General features: G+C 41.2%; 1 protein-coding gene across 2 annotated transcripts in view; it reads left to right on the top strand.

Annotated features, from left to right (window-relative positions):
* Nucleotides 1–15,014, top strand: part of PTPRR (protein tyrosine phosphatase receptor type R) — a 144,633-nt gene that overhangs the window by 61,111 nt on the left and 68,508 nt on the right. For both annotated transcript variants that reach the window (XM_080579605.1, XM_080579606.1), the window contains 2 exons: nucleotides 11,058–11,171; nucleotides 14,421–14,576. In XM_080579605.1, coding sequence (XP_080435731.1) covers nucleotides 11,058–11,171; nucleotides 14,421–14,576 — 270 coding nt within the window. The remainder of the gene's footprint in view (nucleotides 1–11,057; nucleotides 11,172–14,420; nucleotides 14,577–15,014) is intronic.

Below are 15,014 nucleotides of genomic sequence, written 5' to 3'. Positions count from 1 at the left end.
CACACTTCCACTGATAAATCAATGTCCTACATTTTAGCTGTATACCACCTGAGAGAGAAGGCATACATCCTTTTATTAACTTTTATCACCATGTCTCTCAACTGATTGCTGGCTTTCCCAGAAATAAGATAGATGCCTTGGGTTTTTTGGGAGTCTACAAGCCCTTTTGCCATCATTTTTAAGACTTGGCCTGTTGCTCTGTGACACATATAACACAGGGGTGCTCTGAATCTGAGCCCTGTATCCAGTTTCTGAGGAGCTGAGTATTTCTTCCCAGGCTGCTCTTCCTTCTCACACAGAGCAGCAGCTGCAGAACCACCAAGGCTTTCACGGGCCTCCAGAGTGCAGGAAGGAGGCAGGAAACGTGGAAAAAGGTGCACTCACTGCCTCCTTACAGCAGGACCTCACAAACACAGATTGCACTGGTGGTGGTCACTCGGGGAAACCTTGAAGATTGCTTTTTGCATGCTTAAAGAATACTGTTAAAAAGGAAGAAGCAACAAAAAAAAGGAAAAGGAAACCTCACCCACCAAATTCACAATTGCTACTTCTTTCTGAAAGGATTATGAATTATTTTGCTGCTCAGCTACTTTCCTGAATGAAGGTAGAGTGGTCAGGGGACAATGTTTGGACTTGAGAAAGGGCACTGAAGCACTCACAGTGACTAAAATCAGAAAACTACAAAGAAAGACAGAACAAAAAAGAAAAAAAATAGACTTTAAATGCTGTAACATTGCTTTCTGATTTTAAAAGGGTGTAAAAGGTTAGGAAATCAAGCCAGAAGAATAAGTAGGATCACTTAAGTGTCTTGAGGGAGTTTCCATTCATTTTTATGTGACGGAACTCTTGGAATAACACAGGGCAAGCAAGAGATTAAAGGGCAATGTGAGCAAAGTACAAAACAAGCAATTAATTAGTTTGCAAAATGACTTCAAGATTTCAGCTGTATTCATTCATTTGGACTCTATATTTAAAAAAAATCTTGCCACTTTTTTAACAAATAAATCACGGAAGAGCTGTCTAGCATCCATGAAATGACTGTAGCTAACTAATCCTACACTCTTCAAAATGATAGATTCCTAATTCTTCTTGGATGGTAAAGACGGTGTTGTAACCTAAGAGTGACTTACAGATACTATTTATCCTAAAAATCAGCTGATAGTGGGGATGCAAAGGAATGTTTTTCAATTTCACTCATTTGCTTTTGTTTTGTATATGTGTGAAAATGAGAGAAATGCATGTAAACAGCTTTTACTATTTTCTTTTAAGGCTCATCAGTTATGAATATAAAAGGAATAAAACTGCATTTTTCCCATTCTAAACATCTTCTGATGTTGGCTCTTACAGTTGTGTTGCCTATTTAAAATAAAAATAAAAAATGAACACAGGCTACTCTTCTGATGCTAAACCTAATAGAAAGAAGCCGAAGATCCATGAATTGGTCTCTGCCTCCCAGTAATTTTAGAGCAGTAATATTTGATAATAGAAGGCATCACAACTTCTTCATCATTAACCTCACAGGTGAAGTCATCTCTAAAGAAAAGTTCCTCAAATCAGACTGAACACCATTTTCTAAATCTTCTTCCCTAGTGCTTCAGTCGGAAAACTTGTTTTATGTTAGTTAGGGCTTTTGGGACACAGTATAGCTTTCAGGTTTCTAAATCTATGAACCCAAATCTGGAACTGCTCATCAAAAATATTATATTGATATTAGCATTAGCAAGAATCATTCAGGTAAATCTCTCCTTAAACCTTTGAAGATTTGGAGTTAGTGTTTTCCCTTAATCCATACCTTCCCTTTTCAATAAGAGACATAAGAGAAAAATGCTTTGTCTGTCTGGCTGCTCAGGAGAAAGGAAATTTATACATCATAGCTTCTGGATACATTTGGTATTAGCAGCTTCAAGAATTCAAAGATCCTGAGAGAGCTGCCAAGGTCACAAGATTGTCTTTTCATCTGCTCTCCAGCTTCTGAGTTTATAGGATTCACACACAATCATTAATGGTTTTGTCAAAACTAAGGCAAAGACGTAGCCAGGCATATGAACCCATGGCAGGGTAAAACCCAAAGTGATGCAAGTTTTGTCCAAGAAAAAACACCCCCCCCCCCCCCAAAGGCTCTGCTTGATTTTGCCTCAAGTTCATAATTAAAGGAATGTAAGACAGAAGTCGCCTGGGTGCCTTGTACTGTCTGCACTCAGATCGTACTGTAGTAGGTAGAGAGTCATGTATATTTTAATTCAGTTGTGTGTGATTATGGTCATGATAATAGCTATAAACAAAATTCAGTGAGCTAAAAGGTTGAAAGCAGATAAACATACTGGCGAATTGTCACAGTAAGGAGGCCTTTCTGCTGGACATTTGTTTCCAGAGAACAGGATCCTGATTTCCCAAGAGCTGAGGCAAAAGAATTGCTTCATACTTGGAAAATCTTGGCTGTGGTAGACAAATAGTCCAGCTTGTCTTGGGACACAGGCAATCACACAGTCCAGAATCCTACAAGAACAGTCTTTCATGTAAATATCTCAATTTCTGCTGAGCCAAATGAATCCTAAGAATATATATATTTTTTTTCTGATGTATTTCAAATTTTCATCTTCATATGCTCAGGAAGAGCAGAGAACTATGATTATGTATAAAAAAAAAAAAAGGGAATGTGCTTGCCTCTTTCTGCAACATTCCCATTGTGCGTGTTCAGGCAGATATTGCTCATCTGAAACTATCAGTAAAGAATGCGTCTGAAATTAAAAGCCTGAGAAAGCTAAGATCTGAGCAATACTGAAGTCTGTCTTTGATTTTCATAGCAAAGAGAAAGGTTACTAAGGGGAGTAAGTCAGTGGGAGTCTTCTGGCCACATTGGCTCTTGAAAAAATTGGAAGTGGCTGTATTGTCTTAGGTTTCCAGTTTTGTTCTCCATTATTATGTAAGGTCAAATAATCAGCCTGCTGCAAACTAAATTTAAAATTCTGAAGATAAAAAGAAGGATGATTTTGTCTAAGTTTTGTTTTGCCTGATATTTTTCTGGAAGGGATTTCGATCTATTGAGGACCATTTTACAAAGTTGTAGCAGGAATTTAAACTTCAGTAACTAAGAATTGTTTGAAACATAAAACTAGCTGAAATTAGGGTTTTACAAAAGGAGTAAGGAGAGTCATTTTTGATTCTTGGGAATTTCAAGCTTTAGGCAGGCTCTATTTAGAGATTTAATAATTGAACGGAAAAAAAATGTATTAAAAAGCACTGTGCTCAAAGGGTCTGTTTGTTCTGAAGATTACAGCTGGCTTTGGGATGATGAAATAGGATGTGACTGGTACAATCATGCTGTGCATAAAACTTGTACCGGACATAATAGCACTATGCATTTCTTTTGTAATGGAAGGATTTATTATTTTTTTTTGGTAATATAGAATAAGGACAGATATGACAATTTTATGGAGCTCATTATATATGCCTTGCAAAGAACAAAGAGGTTGAAATGGTGTTCAACTGAGCTCTTCCAGCTCTCTTCATGCTTCCACCTCCTTGTGTATTGTCTTGTGCTCTTCCATCATCTTGGCCTTTTCAGCTGTCTAATGTAATCTCAGGGTAAGTGAATGGAAGGGAGCTGGGAAGGGAGAAGTGGATGGAGGAAGGAAAAAGCCAATAAAGTCATCAGAGCTTTGAAATGTACTTCAGCTGGTACTTTAGGAACGCTGAAATAGTTTGTGATTAAATAAATCCCAGTCCTTGAAGAAACGCAGCACACAATTGAACAGAGGCAGGAGTTAACTTTTGTGTGCAACATTAAAGGTGTCTGTGAAAGAAATTGAGAAGTTCCATCTTACGTATCTGTCCCACATCTTCCTCAGTATATAAAATGCTTAGTTTCACAGGGCTCCTGTGAGACAGTCAAATGCTATCATCCCCATTTTATAGACACAGAACTGAAGCAGATTAACTGAGGTAGCCTTGCTAAGGCTAGAGGCACAGCTAAATTTCAGCCTCTCATTCCTCCTAGTAATCAATTTGCGGTAATTGCAAATGCTCCAGATTCGGATTCTCCGAAGTAGATGTAGTATGTGACCAGTTTTTTAACAAAGGAATGATACGTGGGTGAACACTGGCTCCTTTCATCACTAGGCACCCTGTGGTACTATGTACTGGGTTCCAGCATGTGGCAAAGCAGAAAGTTCCCTCTTGCAAGGAAGCTCTAGAAAATCATCCATGGGGTACAACAGCATTACTGCAGCCTTCTGCCCCTCTCCTTCCCCCTTCTGAAGGGTTCCCACAGGCAGAGAGCTTCTGGGACTGGTACTGTGTAATGACACAGCTGCTTCAAACTTGGGTCCCACGGACCATAGCCTTTCCTTCCCTCCTCTTAAACCCCTTCAGCAATGACAAGTGTGTATCCCACTGAACATTTAGGATACGGGACTCTGCAACCCCCTGACTCAGAAAAAGTCCCATTAACTTTACTGGGCTGTGGATAAGGTTATGCTGGGCTGTGGATAAGATTATCATTCCACAGCCCCATCTCAATGAGGGCTCTGAGATGGTAATCTCATACAACCAATAAGTACACTGGCTGCTCGTGAGATTCCGTACGTAATCTGGCCTCCAAATATATAACGAATAATTAATGCATTAAAGATGCCACTGGAAAGAGGTAAAAGAAAAGAAGAAATGAGTCCAGTGAGCATTGAGAGGACAGCCTAATGCACTCTCTCAGTTTGTCACCCCCACTATGTCAGGTCTGGTACAGGAATGACCCACATGACTCAGAAACTGGAATGAAATAACCTGAGATTTCTGTCAGAAGAAAGATAGAAGACTGTGCTGTGTATTCACATTAGACCTGATCGGTAAATCCACATTACCTTGTGACACTGGAATAGCTGACCCTTTTTACTGGCTGGGAGACGGCAAACTCAGAGATTAATGCAGAACATAGGACTGAGAGAAATCAAAGTGTGCCTCTTGAAGAGAGGCATTAACAAACCTTATCCGTAATAGGCTGAAGGATTCTCATTCACTTCAATCATCCATGAAGGTCACAGGCTCTTTCTGCAGCTGACTGACTCACTGCCCAAGTGCACGTAAAATCTCACCGAGGGAATCTTGGACAGAAGCCGGACATCACAGATGGAGGGCTCCTCGCTCTTGTTTTGGTGCTTCCTACAGAAGCGATCAAATCAGCTGATCTCATCTGAGACACTGGTTCATCTCCCTGAGAGAAGTGTAAATCTGTCACCTAGCTGGGACAAACCGCTTCAGTGGTATCACCCACCCACCTCGAGTAGCTCTGCCAGTCCGAGCTGTGGATGCCGGCAGAGTGCCCTGGCCTCGCTTCAACGCCTGGTGCAGCACCTCTGTTAAGGCACTGGCCTCCAGGAGCATCCCTAACTGAGATCTACGTGTGGATCAAAACAGGACTCGGGTGAAACCTGGTGTCTAGTCGTCAGTATGATGGCCAGCACTCAGAGCTTTGAGAGCAGGCTGAGAAGTTTGTCTCTTCATTCAGTTAGGATCCGCCTTGGTTTCTGATAGTTAAAGGTGTGACTTCAACTGTATAATAAGGTTTGTAGTATCTCTGTTTTCAGTCCTGTCAGTGACTTTCAACAGCCACCTAAACATACCGCTCTTCTTCTGCATCTTGTTCAGCTATTGGCCTCAGCAAATTCCTGTGGTAAAAAGGTCTATGGATTAATTGCAGTGCACGAAACAAATAGATTTGGATTTGCTCATATTTTACTGCACATGCACTTGAAAATCAGTATGGGGGGAGACAATATATTTGTGTTAACTGGTGAGATTACCCCTACGTTTCCAATACGTATTACTTCTGTCTGTGATTTCTTTCAGGGAGCTCATACTATTTACGTTTATTTGCTTTCATGAAAAATTAATCATGAGCCAAAAATGTTCTTTAAGGCTACATAAGAAATGCATAAATACAGGAAATATTATGCTTACTTTAAATAAAGATTTCCCATAAAAGACATGGTTTTCTTTCTGTAGAAAAAAAAAAAGTGAGTGAAGCTGTACAATGTTACATCTTGAAAGGCAGCGTCCAACTCTACAGAACTTCCTGGAGTAATCAGGACTGAAGCAATCAAAGTATCCCATTCCTACCACTTTTTCTTGCATTTATATGGAACCAATTTAGTGTTCTTTTTCTCATCACCCAAATGCTCTCTGGACAAGGCCACATAAATTTCTGCAGGCTGCATGTGAAATCTGGGACTTTTTGGCATATCAGCGTGCTCTGCAGCCTCGCTGTCTCCTCATTAGAAAATGCGTGACTTACACAGCAGCGTGTTCCAGGTCAGGGCAGTTACGCTGGCAGAGCAAGAGAAAGAGATTTGTAGAGCATTTATCAATGCTTTTCACTGGTTCCTGTAAACTCAAACATATGCCTGTAATTTTTCTGCTCTTTCAGGTGATTTTCACTGTGCTTTTGTAGAATAGCCAAGACTCCCCCTCACAATTTTTCGGTAATTGATCCCTGACCTTGGAAATATTTTCAAGATTTTCAAACTTTCTCTAGATTTCTGTTTGCTGTGGTGGTGGGGTCAGGAGGAGTTTAGAGGGGAGTAACCAATGCATGGAAGGGAAAGGTGTTTTTTTGAGGCTCATTGCAGAAAGGACATCACCGGTGAGAAGGAAAATATAAGAAAGGGAAGCATCTCTGATTTTTTCTTCAGGAGCAGAACTTGACTTGGCTAATTGTAATAGTAGACAAAAATATTGTTTCAGAATCTGAGATAATGTTGTTCTGTTTCATGACTTTTTTTTTTTTCTTTAAAATGCAAATCTTTCTCAAAAAGCCCCTGTAGGATCTCAGGTGTCAGTTGGCTTTGGTGTTTTCCTGTGCTGAGTTTTCTTTTCTGGAACTCTCTTTCCAAGACAGAGTTATCTTTTCCACTACACGCAGAAATCTCCTTCCCTTGAAACTACCTGTTTTGCTTAGATCAGATAAACCTAGAAACTGTCGCTACAGTAGCAATATCCAGATCAGTAATTGCTCGGGGAAATGAGTCCTCCAGTGTGCCCGCCTCTGGGCTCAGCAAGTCCCTGTTGCCACCAGAGGCAGCAAATTCAAAAGTGTGAACTCCCTGGGGAGCGGGCTGCAATAGATGGTAAACACTGCGATGAGCATGGGGTAAATGATTAGTGCTGCCTGACTGGGATGCTTCAGCGCCTTCTTTTCCGAAGCAAAAGGAGCAACTAGAGTACCACAGTAAGGCATACCTTGTGTATCGGTGCTAATGCTTTATTTTATTTAACTCTGTGGGTTGACTTTACGGAGGTTAATTTCATGTGTTATTGCAGGTGGTGCTGGAATATATATTGGTTCTGTTTGTGCAGTTATGGTCTGTACCTGGCCAGACAGGTTTCCATTCTAGGACTGTTTCTCTAAATGGAGGTTTGTATTGTTTGTTGTACAGGCATTGTTGCATCTGCAGTTCATCCAGCATCAATTTTCTATCCTAAACCCATCTTTATGGACTTTAGTCTACACACTACCTAGGCATGCCATCAGAATGGCACCATAATGTTAAAATATTAACATCTTAATAATGTTTTAGAAACTTTTCAGTGATGGGAATAGTTAGGACTTTTTCCTGTTAGGACAAAAGAGAACTTTTCTTTCATTTATTTTTCTCTTATTTTTCTTTTTCCTCTTCTTTCTCTAACTTTTTCAACAAAATCAATGTGTAAGAATTTGCAGAAAGACAATTCTGTACCAGACCCTCAGGTGAGACTTAAACTCCACTGCAGTTCAGCACATGCCAGCATTGCGAATATAATGCCTCCAGGCTTTGCTTTCATCCCAGATCTCCGTAGTGCCAGCCTGGGTTACTGTGTAATAATATTCATGTAATTGAGGAGACCTGTTGCCTTTCTGGGCTGAGTTGGTGTAAACTAGCCTGGATCTTGTCAGAAAGAACTTGGAAAAAATAGAGTACGTTCTTGTCCTGTTCATGTTGCTTTCCATAAGCATCCAGAGGTGGCCACAGGATGTGGATCTTGATGCATCTCCAGGCTGGTCCACTCCCACTCGATGTTTTTAAGACTCCAGTACAAACAAGGGGGTAATGATAGCACAGAGCACGTTCGTGATGTGCTGCTTGCTCTAAAGTAGGTGCTCATGGGGTCCCATCTGGCTTTTCTAGAAGCTATCTTTCACTGATCCAGTTAGAAATCCTGTTCCTAAAGTGCCAGATTTTGGATTGCTAAATTTTCTCTTGATAGGAAGAGACAAATACACTCTCTTGTGCTGCTTGATGTGGAAAAGGGCAGTCTTTGTTACTTTTACCTAATTTGCATTGTAATTGGCAAGAAACAAAGCTTCACACTAACATCAGCACTTAAGAAGCAAATTCCTTCGGTGGATAGGAGGACAAAGTTCTTATAAAGAAACATGAGCTTTTTCTTCCCCAGATACTTCTTGGGTTGGTTGGTTGGTTGGTTGTTGGATGAATGATCACAATCCATTTTGCTACATAGGAAGCACCCTGAGATGAGGCTTAAAGACAAATTCCTTCCCACCCTTTGCAAGTAGCCCTGGAGCTGGTGCCTGGCTGGCAGCCTGCCTGGGCAGTACCCAGGTATGTGCTGGGCTTCAGAGCACATCCTGAGGGCTCGTACCTGGAGTGTGGGCAACCATCAGCTCTCTGTGCAACCTGCAGAGATCCCACCAGCGCGAAGTCATGGCGTGGCTGATCTCAGGAAATAAGATGTGCTGGGATGCATCCTGAGAGGGTCCTGAAATCTCCAGCTGTAAGGCCAGATGAGCTTTCCAAGCAGGCTGAGTCCAGAGTGACAGGGTGAGCACTGTGCTCGTCAGGCTTCCCTCTGAAGCACTGAGGACAGGAGCTGTAACAGAGACACACAGACTGTGCAGCCTTTTATGACTACTTATTGTAGGGCGCGGTGGTCCAAATTCAGGTCTGGTGGAAGGAACTGTGACTGTCCGGAAGATGATGGAGTTTCACCTCATTTTTTTCTCCCTGAATATGATGAACTACAGTGCTAGGCCTAGCCACCTAGTCCTACTAAATCTATAAGAATTTATTAGGTAGACATTACCTCCTTATAGCCTCTTTAAGCCTCTTCTGTTTCATCCAAAGCTGGATATTTTTCTGGATGTTTCATTTATGTGTCTTTATCAGTGAGCTCTTAACATGCTGTTTAACAACATCGGTGTTAATGTGATCTGATGCCTGGTTCAAGTATACTTAAGTGAATGCATTTTGATTTTACGCCCGTTAGCTTTGTTCAGTAACAACAGCTAGCATAATCCCCATAACTCGGGGTCATTGACTGAGACAAGCAGTTTCTCGCTCTTTATTCCATCCTGATGGATCTCAGGGGACCCTCATGACAGCCTTCCTATTTCAGCAACAACTCCTCTTCTCACTTACCCGGGATCCTCAGGCTAGGATGTCGGCTTTCAGTGTAGTGACAGCTTCATAGCTCCACACCAGCTCTCCTCTGCTGTATCGCCCACGTGTGCTGCGACCAGCCTGGGATGCAGAAGGAACGGTGCTCAGACCCGTGGGATGTCTCTCTCTCCATTCTCAAGACATTTCTCTGTTTCAGTGACAAAGCTGGAGCGGTTTTGTAACCACTCAAGATGTCTAATTCAAGAAGAAGCAAAGAGAAGATTTTGCTTTTTGAAAATGCCAGGGTAGCCAGGGTCATTGAAACTGAAGACTCCTATAATACTTGCAGCTGAATTAAAGTTCAGCTGTATGCTGAGAGCAGGTCTCAGTTGATGCATCAAGGCTTGACAATCCCATTAGTGTAAAAAAATGAGAGAAAAGGGGAAGAAAATGAAAAACATTCAGTACTGATGGAAACATCAAATTGACAGTGGAAGAGAAAAGCAAATATTTGATGGTTTTACATTGTAACTTATAAATTCTTAAAAATAAATAACAGCAATCAGAATATGTGGTGCTCTTTTGCTTTGAGAAAAAAGTTACATTTCTTTCTAGACCACAGCCACGTTCACAATGTGATGTCTGACCCATGGATATTTAATTCTCTTTCTGCCACCCCAGTTAGGAAGGAAGAATCCTGGTGTGGCTCCTCAGAGCAGCAAGCTGGCCTACAGCTTTAAATAGAAAGCTATAAATAAAAAATCTTCAGCTCAAGTCAACCAGCTCAGTCAGAACTTACCGAGTTCCTAAGCCAGTGCCCTGCCAGAAATGTTGGAGGCCACCTGGTACCATCTGATACACTCCTCTTCCCTGCCTTCTCCACAAGGTGTTGTCCACTGATGGGATACAGAAGCAAAGAAAGGGGCCCCAGAGTGCCACATGGAAGTACTGGTCACAACACGTCATCTGCACAGATACACCTGGGTCTTCTGGGAAGGTGAAGACTTGAACCTAAATTATTTCCTGGGTAAAACACTATCAGCTTCACAGGAGGGATTTGAACATGAGGAAATGTCTATGTTTTGTTATTATTCTGACATGGAGAAAGAAAATGCTTCAGTGCTATTGTTGGTCTCTGCTGAGAATTAATAGCCTGTTCTGCCTGGAATTAGGAAGTTTTGGAAATTCAAGTATGTAAAATATATCCTAAGTGTGGTTGTTGTTTTTTTTTTCCAGTCTCAGAAACTGTTAATCAAAATAAAAAATGTGTAATTTCACTATGACTGACACATTCTTCACCTGCAGGGAGAAACTCTTAAGAAAAATAATCAAAGCAAATTTTCATTGTGTAAATCCAACATCTCATTCTTTAAAGGTGAATTGGTGTTCAATGCTTGTCTTTCATTTCTAATGCAGTAATTGTGTTATCTTGAGCACTGTAACTTGTCTTAGGAATTTAGCCAAAAAAATCTGGAATCTATTTTGAATGTTTTTGAGAAAAGGTGGAAACAAAGCAGCATTTTAAATGCTTAAATTTTCCTTTGGATTTGTTCTTTATTGCAGTGCAAGTAGATTGCACTGATTATTATTCTGGGAAAAAAACAATTAGTGAGACTCCCAGAGATCAGACGTCGTGAGGACTGAATGTGTTGAGCAAGGAGTTCATTTGAACTGGTTTTGCTTTTTCAGACACTGCAAATGGATGTAAACAAGCTGAATATCACATTGCTTCGGATATTTCGCCAAGGAGTGGCTGCAGCACTGGGACTGTTACCTCAGCAAGTTCATATCAACAGGCTCATTGTAAGTACCTAAAGACTAGGTATAATAAAATTTACCTGGTTATTTAGAATTCTCTTAAATTTATTTTCCTTTCATTATGGAAAACTGCAATAAAATTGGACAGAAAAATACTTTGTTTTGATAGATTTTTTTCTGAACTACACTAAAGAAAAATAGATCTCCATTACAAAATGACTTAAATTTTCTTTTGAAAGGAAGCCATTCATAGTTACAGCCTAGAGAAAAATTATGTCAGATAGATCTCTTTTGTGTCTTATTCATAAGCAGTTTTCTTATCCCCTAGTTTGCATTCCAGTGTAGTTCTTCATCACATTCATTAGGAGCTGATTATTCCTTTTTTTGTTTCTCAAAGGTTGAATCTTGCTCAAAAATACATGTGATTCTGCCTTTTGAAGACATCCTCACAATTAATTCTCAGACTTTCCATTAGTAAAATAAATGTCTTCTCAAAATATTAATATTCACGCTTTGCTATTCAGCTATAACAACATATCCTTGGATGTGACCTTTTGGACTAAAGTATCATGTTTGCAAAAGATTATGAGAAATTTGTTTCCAGCAGCAGAGACTTTTTAAAAACAATTTTCATTATATTTTTTATGTGGATGGTTAAGAGCATACATTCTTAACACTGGTCTCTTTTTCTGACAGTTTTTCTATGAAACAAACGAAAAAAAAAAAACACAACAATATCATGTGTCCATTACTAGCCTTCCATTCACATTGCAGAGAGAAAAGCAGAGTTATGTTATTTTATTCTACCTGCAGGTTGAATATTAGGGAAGAAAGTTGACAGGTTCAGCATAAAAGTATTTCCTGCCTTGATAGCTTGATAGGATTGTATGCATCAAAAAGGATTATAAAACGCCTTCAAATAATGTCTCTGTGAGAAAGGATCACACAAGATGCACAGTGGAAAAGATCAATAGGAATGCAATGCAGCCCTTTTCATGTTTGCCAGGGACGTCACTCATTCCTGACAAGTGATGCTGAATCTCTATTGTCCACTGTATTAACCTGAATGAAAAACATATTCAGAGAAAAACACAATTAAATGAGAAATGTTCCAGAGTTTGGGGTGTGTATTCAACACACCAAGTCACTTTGTAGCCTTCTTACTACGCTCTGTGGAAATGATCTAACTAAGCAGAAGAAAGATGCTGTTAATTTTCCTGCTGGCTGATAGATTTTCACTTTCTCTTCTCATCTGTGATCCAAGGGAAGAGGTAATAGCATTTTGCACCTGCATATACCTCAGAATACATGAAGTACTATTAATGAATTAGTCTTCTCAACATCCATAAAAGGCTGCTACGACTTCTGTTTTTTAGTGATGTAGGAATAAAACAAACTTTAGCCACATTTGCTCTTAAAATCACAGACAGGAAGTCAGAATTCACAAGAGAAAAATACAGCTTAGGAAGCATTATTCCCACCTTCCCATCCTTTTAACATAAGCCAGTTCCTCTCATGCAGAGTGCTGGCAAGCAAGCCAGGCACATCGAAATTCATCTCACCTCTCTTCAGCCCGGTCTAAGGTGCTCTTGTAGGGTCCCTCTGAAAGCAATGTAGAGAAGGGTAGCGAGAAGGAGGGGCATTGAGATCCCAGTTATTTTAGGATGGATGCAATCATTCTCTGGAGATACCAGCCTGCCTCCACTGAGTTTGGAGGCAGTTTAGCCCCTGACATGTGACAGCACGCACTGTGCCACAAGACATTAGCTGGGCATTTCCAGCATCTTCTCAGTCCTTCCAGGAAATCCTCCTCCCATAAAGTCCTTCTAACAGGCAGAGGATCTCCTAACAGAGGAGGCACAAAACACTGGGAATGCTGCACCCTCACCAGGCCTTGCTTTGCGCCTGCCACCTACACCTGGAAGTGGCCACTTACCCACGCCAGAGACCGAGCAAGGCCGTGGTCTCAGAGCAGCTGCTTCAGCCTGAGGAGGAGCCCCTGCCACGCACTGACTGCAGAGCTGTAGGGCTGTGTTCCCTCCTTACGGCCCCGCTGGGCTGAGGAGGCCTACTGAGCAACGCCAGCCCCACCAGTCTTGTCGAGCAGAGGGACCCGTGGCACAAATGAGAGCGCACAGGGCAGATTTAGGGTACGCGTGTGAAAATGTCCCTTTCTATGCAGCTCTACTTCTGAATGCAAAGCGAGGCATTTTAAGAATAGCAAAAGATGTCTTTTCTTCACTTCAGTAAAGGTAATGATGCACATTGATGGCAAGGGGAAGGAAGCGGGGGGGAGATCAGGATTATCCCAGTTTGAACTGATTTCCCCCCTTGCATAACCAACCCCAAATAACCAGAGCGTTGAAGTTCTTGCCTGTGCAGTCAGCAGCTCCATACCTGCCTTGTGTGTGGGGCACTACCCAGGCCTGGACTCTACATCACAGCCTCAGCCAGGTTGTCTGCAGCCCTGGGGCACCCCCTTAACCTGGGTTCAAGCACACCAGCAGTGGTCTCAGGTGCTGTTCTGGTTGTTGACAACCAAGCAGAGGAACCCTCTGGCAATCTTTCCTTTTGCCGTCCTGCTACAGAGTCAGCATCACTAACATCTCTAATACAGCACCACATCAATGAGACTGGGTCAGGAATTAATGGAGGGGAGAATTAGGCATGCTCAGCCTACTCATTTTACTTTTTTACTTTTTTTTTTTTTTACTTTTTTTTACATTACTCATAAAGTAAGCAAAACTTAAATTTCGTTGTGCTGTCTTAAGGAGCTACACTGCTGTCAGCTGAAAGGGCATTATACTTCATTGTAGTGTGTGTTCACAACATGTTGACACCAGATTAGAAAGCAGTGCCAAAATACCACAGCATTATACTAAGCATTCCTGTTTAAGGCCCAGCATCTAAAACAGGACTGCACTTCAGCTCAGATCAGAACTGTCAGCTAAAACCCCTGCTGGCTCTTTGCCCTTGTCCCCATGCATGGCTCCCCCCCTCCTCATGTGACATTGACCTGTCTTGTTCAGTGGTACTAGGCTCAGAAGAGGGGACCTTGTCAACAGTAAATGAGACAAAGCCCACCTGCCCACATATGGTATTAGGATTTTCTTCCACAGTCAGCTGGAATTTAAGGAGGCAGGGAAAACGTGCACTTTCCTCACAGAGCAGGTTGCAGCCTTTCTATTCCATGCTTTCATTTCTGGACATATAGTTAAAATCTACAGACAGAAGACATTATCTAATCTCAGAACCTTCCTATGATTTTGCCTTTTTTTTTTTTTTTTTTCCTAGGGGAAGAAGAACTGTGTGGAACTGTTTATTTCCCCAGTGAACAGAAAGCCAGGAATTTCTGATGCGCTCCCATCTGAAGAAGTGCTGCGTTCACTGAATATCAACATTTTGCATCAGAGTTTATCCCAGTTTGGAATAACAGAGGTCTCTCCTGAGGTTGGTTATCACTTTTTTCACCTGTAGTTTGTTAGGCAGATTTTACAGCCCTGGTAGTTCTCAGGCTGAGGTTCTCATGAATGAGGCAGGGAAGTATAAACTAAGATGGCATTACTGCTGTAAGGCAATTACACAGCTAGTCCTGTTAAATTACTTTAATGGTGTTTTGTAAGGCTGTTTAAGAATTAGGATCCAGGTCCTCCTGCAGAAAAAAAGAGGTTGTTTAAGAATCTTTAAGATGCTTTCAGTATGAAAAATAAAATATAAAAACAGGGTCATTTTAGTGCAATTTTACATGCCCTACAGCAGCCTGACACTATGAAAATGAGATGATTCTCAGGTTTTAGCTGTTTTAATACAAAACAAAGCCAGGTGATATTGTCCAAAAGTCAAATCAGGTCTTTATATAGCTCAACGGCAGCCTGGACTAAGCTCCCT

This window comes from Anser brachyrhynchus (genome assembly GCF_964034855.1).
Source record: "Anser brachyrhynchus genome assembly, chromosome: 1".
Lineage (NCBI taxonomy): Eukaryota > Metazoa > Chordata > Aves > Anseriformes > Anatidae > Anser > Anser brachyrhynchus.
This window is presented reverse-complemented; position numbering and strand designations above follow the sequence as displayed.